At 41.5% G+C, this 9353-nt stretch overlaps 1 protein-coding gene across 2 annotated transcripts in view; it reads left to right on the forward strand.

Moving 5' to 3' along the window:
* The window catches only part of SEMA3D (semaphorin 3D), a 137593-nt gene extending 129437 nt beyond the window's left edge, over positions 1–8156 (forward strand). For both annotated transcript variants that reach the window (XM_031061313.1, XM_005426293.3), the window contains exon 18: positions 5140–8156. In XM_031061313.1, coding sequence (XP_030917173.1) covers positions 5140–5553 — 414 coding nt within the window. In that variant the 3' untranslated portion in view covers positions 5554–8156. The remainder of the gene's footprint in view (positions 1–5139) is intronic.
* Positions 8157–9353: the final 1197 nt, after the last annotated feature.

Consider the following 9353-nt stretch of genomic DNA (forward strand, 5'->3'; position numbering starts at 1 on the left):
GACCAAACTTAAGGACAATCTGATATTTTGGTAGATACAAGAGCTGGACCCACTTTTGGGCAGGACATATTGCAAGGCACAACACTGTGACCTAGCTCTCCCTTTAGAGCAAGGAGATGTTGTTTCATTCCAATTTTAGGCATTTTTTTTCAATTTATCCAAGAGATAAGTTTCAGTATCTTTTTGCATCTGGAGGTTTTTGTATCATGATGGCAACTGTGTTACAAACATCTGGTCTAGCAGAATTGTAAGAAAAAAAGCCACAGATTCAGTGCCAGCCCTGAAATCCAAAAGTTGGGTGATGGCTGAGTCAGGCAGAGGACACACAGCAAGGACTGAATTTCCACTAGTACCTTCTGTCAGGGGAGTGTAATTTGGTGTTTGAATCTTTAGGTCAATGAGAGAGAAGGTCAGGAGAGTTGAAAAAAAAGAAAAATAAAAAGATATTAATTCTGCAGCCTAAGTTCTCATGCTTTCTTTCTTTTATTTTACTATATAACTCATTGCCTTTTTTTTCTTCTAATACCTTGAACATCTTAAGTATGACTAATATTTTTGACAGCTTCATTGGCAAAGAGGAGAAGTAACTGTACTGAGTGACATTTTTGATTTCATTTGGATATATTGGAGAAGTAATAAGAATGGAGGAGTTTAAATTTTAGTCTCAGAGTAAGAAGTAAACTCTACCTTGAAACTAATAGGAATCATGCGTGTCCACAATGCCATTTTACCAGCAACACATTCTTTATTTTTCCTGAGGCTGTTGGTGAATTAAAAAAAAGATGTTTTTAAAAAAATTAATTCTACAGCTGTGTTGCAGCTAAATTATTATTTTCCCATACAAGAGAAACAGTCATGTGTAACAATAATGTCAGAAAAACCCTAGAGTGATCTTTATTTCCAGTCAAATGATGAGGATGAAGAAAACAATAGAAAAACAAAGATGAATGTGAATTCTCTGCAAATGTTCCTCATTTTCTTTTCTCCCTCTCTCAATTTGTTCAGGGGTTGCAGCTAACCCGTGATTAGTCCAGCTTTACCTCTAACATTTTTTCACATGTTGATTAATGAGGAAAGGCAGGCTTTGAAGCCACTTTTCTCCCAGACAGGTGCAGTGTTTTAACTGTGAAAGAGCTGACATGTGAATTATTTGTAAAGAGGGAGCTATCTAAACACATCATTAGCAAAGGACAAAAAGCACTGACCTAACCTGGTGCCACAGCACTTTCAAATCCTTGGTTGTTTTCCAACTTACTGATTGTTCAAAGATTTGCCATCATTATTGGCAATACTTTTTTTTTTCTTTCATTGTTAAATTCAAATTGTGAAAATCAAGTGTTAGATTTGCATGGAGTTCTTTTCCCTTTGTCATATATTGCCAGAATCTATTGCATGTGTCATAATTCAGTTAATGTAAATCTTGGAAAACTTATGTGCTTATCATGAAAGATGAAAGTAGAGTTTGTTGATACAATCTCATCAAAAATCTGTTCCTACTTAACTAAGAAAAGAAAGCAATTAGTAATCAATTGCTTTATTTTTTGTGATTTTTGTTTCCTATGGAACAAAACTGTCTTTCATGTTAAAGTTTTATTGTCTGCTCAAATTTAAGGACATGTCAGCAAGCTTTTATGAATTTAAGCCTGTGTACTTCTGAATTGCTAAATCCTATTTAGAAATATTTTAGAACAGTTACTGATTTTGACATGGTGGAGGGTGAAACAGTGAATCCACAGTTGAGCAAAACAAAATTTCTTTTATCTAAGTAATCTTCACTTTCCTCAGAATTTAATAAAACATATTTTACATCTATAGGTCAGGAACCAAAGACCACATTAAACATTCAAGTGAAAGGTTCAAGATCTACTACCAAGTAATGAAATGCCAGGTGTTTATGAAACTCCAGAGCCCTGTGGGGAGGAAAGCAGAGAGGAAAGACAGGAGGAGTTCTGAAGCTATGGGTAAAACAACATAAACAGGATACCAGAAAGAGAAGTGAGGGGGGAAAGCAGTAATGAAGTGTTGGTCAATATGTGTGAAATCGGAGCCATAATTTTATCCTGCCAGAGGATAAGAAAGGAATGAACAATGAAGGCACAGAGGAGGAGGTGACAGTCACCCTAAATCAGTGTCCAAGGTTAACACAGGACACTCTGTAGGAGCACTGCTTCATTAAAAATAGGAGTCATGATGCGCTGGGATTAAGGGACATAACCAATTTAGACTTTTACCTTTCTCTGCAGTGTCCCAAGGCAGAGGGGGGGCAGCTCCATCAGTTAACACATTTATGACTAAAAAGTGGTGGCTGTTACACAAATAGCAAATAGTTATGAGTAGCAGGGTGCTGGACTTGGGGGTCCAGTGATCTTTTCAAGTCTAGATCTGCCATTATTCTGCCTTTCTTTCACTGGAAAGAGGGAAAGCCCTGGAGAGGGCACTTTGGACTGGCACCCAGCCAGCCCAAACAGCCAGCTGGAGCCCTTCCAAGTGTGGGAGGTGCACAGCTGTCAAGAGGCTCTAGACTACAATACTGGCAGAGCCACCGGCAGGCAGATGCTACTGCTGCGATTGCATCAAGCCCCAAGCTCAAAGACATCAGTCCTGTTTTCACTCAGGCAATGTGGGAACTGGGTCTTTGCACAGTGCCTTATGAAACCCAAATGTCTGGAAGTTAGCTGCTTCTTCCCAGGCTTCTCCCTCAATTTCACAAACGTGGATCTTCATGTTGACATGAATCCTGGGCAGAAGAAAGGGATTTCCTTGTTGTCTTGTAAAAGCCAGGCCTCCAAGCACTTCTACCTGGCCCCTGCTCCTGCTGCTCTCTGTGGAGCACAGCACCATGAGGAAACACCTGTCCTAGACATATTTCTGCCTACAGCTCCTTATTTGTGGATTCTTTTGTAAATTTTATGCTCCTGTTTTTACTGTAAAAAAGGAGCATTTACTTGGAGTGAAGTGTCACTAGCTGATCCAGTTGAGGACTAGTGCCCTGTGTTGTGGGTTGTGCAAAAGAGCAGCCTTTTCTAGTTTGTCTTCCTGTTATCTTCTGTGCATGTGGCTTGACCATAATTTATCTGGTTTAAACTCAGTGTGGTAAATCAGAAGTAGCTTGTGCTCATGTAGCACCTGTTGTCAGGGCAATCGATTTTCCAGGAACTTCCTGAAATTTGTATCATTTCACCCTCAGGGTACTGAGTAGACATGCTTATATACAGTTTACAAACAGCGAAACTAAAGCTCCCAACACCAACAACTGGGGGCAGGAGCCAAAAAATACTTGGCCAGAGAAACTGGCAACCAGAGGTACAAAATCTGACCTGCCTTTGTAGCAGCTGATTTCTTGTGTCTGCTGCTCTCCTGTCTGTGGCAGTACACAGGCTGTATCCATCCATCCATATGACTTTCCTACATACCTGTCTAATGCATATGTTACTGAAGGCTGTTACAGCTGAAGCAGTAGGAAACAAAAATCTCTGTCTCTGGTTGTAGTATATTTATGTGTATTGTTTTTTCTGATGATCTCAATATGGTCTCTAAAACTTCTTTAATTATTTCAAAGTCACTGTCATAGAAACTTAGAAAAGGGTAAAGCTAAAAGCCCTGTAAGGTCATCTCATCAATCTCTTTGCTCCAAGAGACTCTATTATGATAAAGTACTAGTGAGTTAGAATCATAACAGATGGAGAATCATATGTATGTATAAATTTTTTCCCATGGAGTAGCAGAGGGAATCGTGTGCAGATTTTTTTACATAAAGAAACAGTGTGTAGCTTACCCACTGTGAATAAATCTAATTTAGTCATCTTTATGCCTCCCTGATCTTCACCCTCTGAAGTTTGCTGGAGGGTCAGATGTGCACTCTGGGAAGTTTTGCAGATTCTGTGTTGGTTCTTTCCACCCCCAGCCCCCCTCTTCTCAAACCCACTACCCCACTTGAGCTGGAGTTTTCCCCCTTGGCAGTGATGCCACCAGCAGAGCTCAGGCTGCCTCCAGCAGCAATCCAGGTCTGTGGGTGCCAGCTGTGCTGCAGCCTCTGAGTGGCAGCAGAACACAGCACGCCTGGGAGGGAACAGCCTGGGACAAACCGGCATCATTTTCAAAGGAAATGCTGGTGCTGGATGTCGGGAGTTAGGGCTCTGCTTTCTACTTCCACCTCTGCTACTAATCTTTATATGGTCTTTGGCAAAGTACTTATCTTTTATGTTTCCCAGATGCAAAAATACTTAGGTGCCCAGTGCCTCGTCCGGTTTCTTGGTTTGGTTTGGGTTCAGGTTTTTGGGGTTTTTTTGAGTGGGGAGCTATTTTTTGATTTCACTTGGTTTAGAAATAATCTTCAGATTACCAGATACATAACTTACCTGACAGTGTTACTAGTCTAAGGTACACCTTACTTTTAACATGTGAGACTCTGAAATATTTTTTAAATATTTCTATTAGTAAATGAAATTACACTTCGATGCTGTCAGACTTCAGCTCCCACTTGCAATCTTACTCTTTCGTTTGGGGTTTTGGTTTTTTTTAGTTCTTATTTTTCTCTAAGTTATTCTCCACAGATCTTAGCAATAAAAGAGCTGTACTTTGTTGTATCCATCCAGCCTTATTGCCTGCTTTTAATCACATCTCAGTGAGTCGAAGCCAGGATCAATTTCCTTTTGTAAAACTTGGTTGAAGAAGATCAGAAACACAACATTTCACTGTAAAGATCAGTAGTAGTATTCATATTCATCATAGCAGGGCCTCAGCACTGCAAGCACTCTGGTATTTTGGGTGTATTAGAGTTACCTCAAAAAGAGCAGTTAAAAAAATGCTGAGATTTGTGGCAGGCAATAGCTCCCCTTCCTTGGAGAATGCAGCCTCACTCACTGCACTGTGCTGTGATGAGTGTTGCTGTCTGTCCTGTCAGCTGTACAACATGTGTCTTTTGCTACTGCATGCTGAGTGTCCGTGATCCAGATGTTGCAGTTAGGAACAGGACTCAGGCCTTGAGGGAACTGCTGATTTCTGTCCCAGCTGCACCATGGGGATGGGACACTCCATGTGCCAGCCAGGCCGTGCCTCCACCTCAGCATAGCATTGACACACATCTCATTTTGACTATGAGACTCACCTCCTGTGCTCTTTTCTTGTCCAACCCCACAGCTGAAGGCTGATGAAAGGATCATTAAAACGGAGCATGGGCTGCTGATCCGCAGCTTGCAGAAAAGGGACGCGGGAGCCTATTTCTGCAAAGCCCAGGAGCACACCTTTGTGCACACCATCGTGAAGCTGAATTTGAACGTCATTGAGAATGGACAGATGGAGAGCACTCAGAAGACTGAGGATGAGGAGGGCCGGGTGAGGGATTTGCTGACGGAGTCCCGGCTGAGGTACAAGGACTACATCCAGCTGGTCAGCAGCCCCAGCTTTAGCCTGGATGAGTACTGTGAACAGATGTGGCACCGGGAGAAGCGGCGGCAGCGGAACAAAGGTGGTGCCAAGTGGAAGCATGTGCAGGAGATGAAAAAAAAGCGAAACCGAAGGCACCATGAGCCAGCCAGGCCACCATCAACGTAGTTTGTAAATGCTATTTAAAGAAAGGACATTTTCCATTAAAAAAAAGAGAAATACTGTGTTCTGGTTTTGTGCATCTTGCCTATGAGTTAGTAATGCTTCTTCTTGAAATCAGAAAATTTACCATCACTGTTAATCTGTGTGAGAATGTACAGTGGGATTCAATGCCAAATGAGATGTTCCTTAGTGGAGTGCTGCAAACCAGGCCATCATTTCAAATGCATTCATTAAAAAAGAAAAAGTGTACACATTTAGCTAATTTCTGGGTAGCCTTAGACTGCGTGAGCTGTGTTCTTTACTTCCTTTGTAATTTTCACATTAGGTTTAGTGTTTGTGTTCCCATATTAACATTTGCTGCCACATTCCACCCCAGAGGTGGCTACATTTCAGGGGAAGGCAGATGTACTTCCAGTTCTTTGGCATCTTTCTGAACAAGAAGCATGGTAGAAATGTGTGACAGATCTGCAAAAATACCCCTAATTTACCCACTGGGCCTGTATACAGGCACACGGGTGGGGTTTTGCTAGCACAGAGAGGCACAGCAAAAAATCAAATTAAGCTTTGGCTTAGGGACAGCATTCATTCTGCCCATAAAAAAGAGAAAGCATAATCATAGTTTAAGAGAGGGGAATTATCGAGTGTTACTTGTTAGTGTTTGAGTAGCCACCAGTTTGCAGTCCATCTGCTGAAATGAAATGCTGACTCTAATTGAAATTGCCATCGAGATGCTTGGGAGTAAATTTCCTAAGTGGTTCATGGGACGTATGTGCCCAAATCCTGTTAACAAATAATGGGACTCCTGCCTGCACCTCTTCTATGCCTCTAAAGGTTTGACTCTGACTGTTTCTCTGGCCCTTTGCTGGCTTTGTTTTATGCAGAGGAAAAGAAAATTAAAAGACAACAACAAGGCTAAAATGAAAGACGATGAGGGAAATATGTAGTGGCTGAGACCAGTGCTCTTGACACAGAGCTGACATTCCTCAGATGTGTGTATTCTTTGGGATTTTTTCTCAAAGGTCTTATGTATTTTTAAGTTGAAAATTTGCATTGTTGGAATTAATACTTTTATTATAATTAAATAAGAGATGTCCATGTGTAAATAAAACTTGTAAGTTAGAAATTTGCTGTATACCATAATTTCATTTGTAAAGTGTTCCTTGTTCCTTGGTTTATATTTTGGGTTTAATAATGTAAATTTTTACACATAAGCAAGAAATACTAGCCTCATCCTTGTCTGTTTTACATCAGTATTATTCAGTTGGTTTTATTCCTGATATGCAGCAACAAACACAAGCTCAAAATCAGGCCTACTGTCTCCTCTCATGGCTGAGTCACAGTCCCCCTCTCCTCTGTTCCATCTAACCTCCCTCAGTTTTGCCTTTCACGCCTTTTTGAGTGTGAAATGACAAATTAGCCACTTCCTCACATGGAAGACAGCTTTGATGGATACCAAAATGACAGACTTCACTTGTTTCTCATGCATTCTACAGATCTTGAGAGCAAAGTCTGTGGGAAAGGCGTGCAATTGATGTGCACCTCATTAAGGGACCAAAACTGTTGGCTCTGGAGCCCTCGCCCGTGCTGGTGTTTGTGTGTGCATTCAGTCACAGATCTAAAATTGTGAAGGTCCAATTTGCATCGTTGTTCATTTCCTCTCTGTTGAAAGTCGGATATGGCAAAGTGTTTGTCAGATTTCAGAAAGGAATCTCAGCTTACCCACGTTTCTTGTAAAACCCAAAAGCTGCGTTTGCATGTGTTGTACAAAAGCCAGCGATACCATATGTCATTAATTTTAGATGCTTTTTTAATAGGAGATGTATGAGTTAATTAGGAGATACTAGATAGCATGCGTACAATGCTTTGATAGTGTAAAGCACTGAGTGCTAAATATTATAAAATACATCTGTGGGGAGGAGGGAATTTCTCAGCACAGGACCTTTAATCAGCAGAAAGACTGATGCTGAAGATACTAACCAGCCGTACAGTACTTTGAGAACATGCAGAGAACTTTTTGGCATTTTTGCTGCAAAATAATGTAGACCAGGCATTTCACAAGAGGCTCATCAATTTGGGTACCTTGATTTTAAGGCCAATTAAGACTACTTAGGGAAGGTATGGGGGGGTATTAAACTACTACATATAAAGCACAGGGATACTTAATATTCTTGGCTGGAAGATTATGCTGTCACCATACAGAACCTGCCTTGTTATTCCTTATTAGATTTATATCAGTCCACAAAGTCCCATTTCTCTGGCTTGGGCATTAAGGAAATGAGTGGAACCACACCAAGGCTATGGAATGGCAGGTGGGCTGCATTTACAGGCACTGGCAAAAGATCCACTCTTCTCATCAGAGTGACATGGTACTTCAATTGACAACTCTCATCACATGTTTGCCTACTTCATAAAAAAGCAAAGTAGGGTCTTTTTTCGTATTTTCTCCTCCATGAAAACATAATTTGATTTATGTTTGGGTATGATTGGGGGTTTGTATTCTACATATGAAACCCCCCCAAACTGACTTTAGTAGAGATATGGGGTAAGGGTCTCAGTACTGGGAACATTAGATTTAAATGGTTGAATTAAAATGTTATTGCTCTTAAAAACTACTTTCATTTCTTTTATTTCAAATGTTCTTGCAATGCGATTCTTCTTAAAGAAATGACCTCATCAGTCTGGGGTACAGTGGTACCATAAAACCCCAAGTAAGATATAAGACCTCTTCCATCATGGGAAATAAATTCAATATCCTCCAAACCAGTGTGTTGCATTGGGTTCATGCCACCCCAGGGAACATATGTAATAGTCCCACATAGATAAAAGTCTGTGGTTTGATACACTGGGTAAAATGAATGCTGTAGCTGGCAGGGGTAGCACACCTCATACAGTGCAGGTAATACACATGCAAGGAATCCAGAGAACCTTGGAGACAAAAGAATGAGAGGGATAGATTGAGAATCACTACTGGAAGTAAGACAGGGCTTTGTTAGGTGGGACTCAGCATGGCAAACCCAGGAACAGGAACAGGAGGAGCCATGGGTCTTTTCCACAACCTGCAGTCCCAGAGGGAGGTTTAGAAGATGAGCTAGACCAGAAACTGTAACAGAGGAGTAGCACTCTCTTTTCAAAGGGGTTTAATCTCTAGTGTAATTTAGACGCTCAACTTGAAGCTTGAATTTCAATTTGATGATTGGGGCTCAGCTGGGCTGCTGTGAGCTGTACTATGAGCCACAACAGGCCCATAGTTTAAATGAAACTGAGCCCTGCCTCTTTCAAGAGTGCCATAAAAATTTAAATTGAATGAATTTTTGGTACAGAGTGAAAAAAAAAGTTGCCTCCACATTAATAACTGTAGCTTTTAAACAGATCCCTTAGTGCATTGTTTCAAATGTCATGAGGTTCAACAAGGCCAAGTGCCAGGCACTGCACTTTGGCCACAAAAACAACCTCTGCAGTGCTAAGGCTGGGCTAGAGGAGTTGGAAAGTGGCCCAATGGAAAAGGACCTGGGAGTGCTGATCCACTGTGACTGAGCATGAGCCAGCATGTCCCCAGGTGGCCAAGGAGCCAATGGCACCTGGCCTGTGTCAGGAATAATGTGGCCAGCAGGACAGGGAAGAGATTCTCCCCCTGTTCTCGGCACTGGTGAGGCCGCACCTCGAGTGCTGCATCCACTTCTGCCCCCCCAGTTTTAAAAGCACAAGGAGATGCTGGTGTGTGTCCAGCAAAGGGCAAAAAGGACAAGAGAACCTCTTCTGGGGAATGACTGAGGGAGCTGGGAGTGTTTAGTCTTGAGGAGACTCTT

The sequence above is a fragment of the Geospiza fortis genome, unplaced genomic scaffold (assembly GCF_000277835.1).
Source record: "Geospiza fortis unplaced genomic scaffold, GeoFor_1.0 scaffold428, whole genome shotgun sequence".
Taxonomy (NCBI): domain Eukaryota; kingdom Metazoa; phylum Chordata; class Aves; order Passeriformes; family Thraupidae; genus Geospiza; species Geospiza fortis.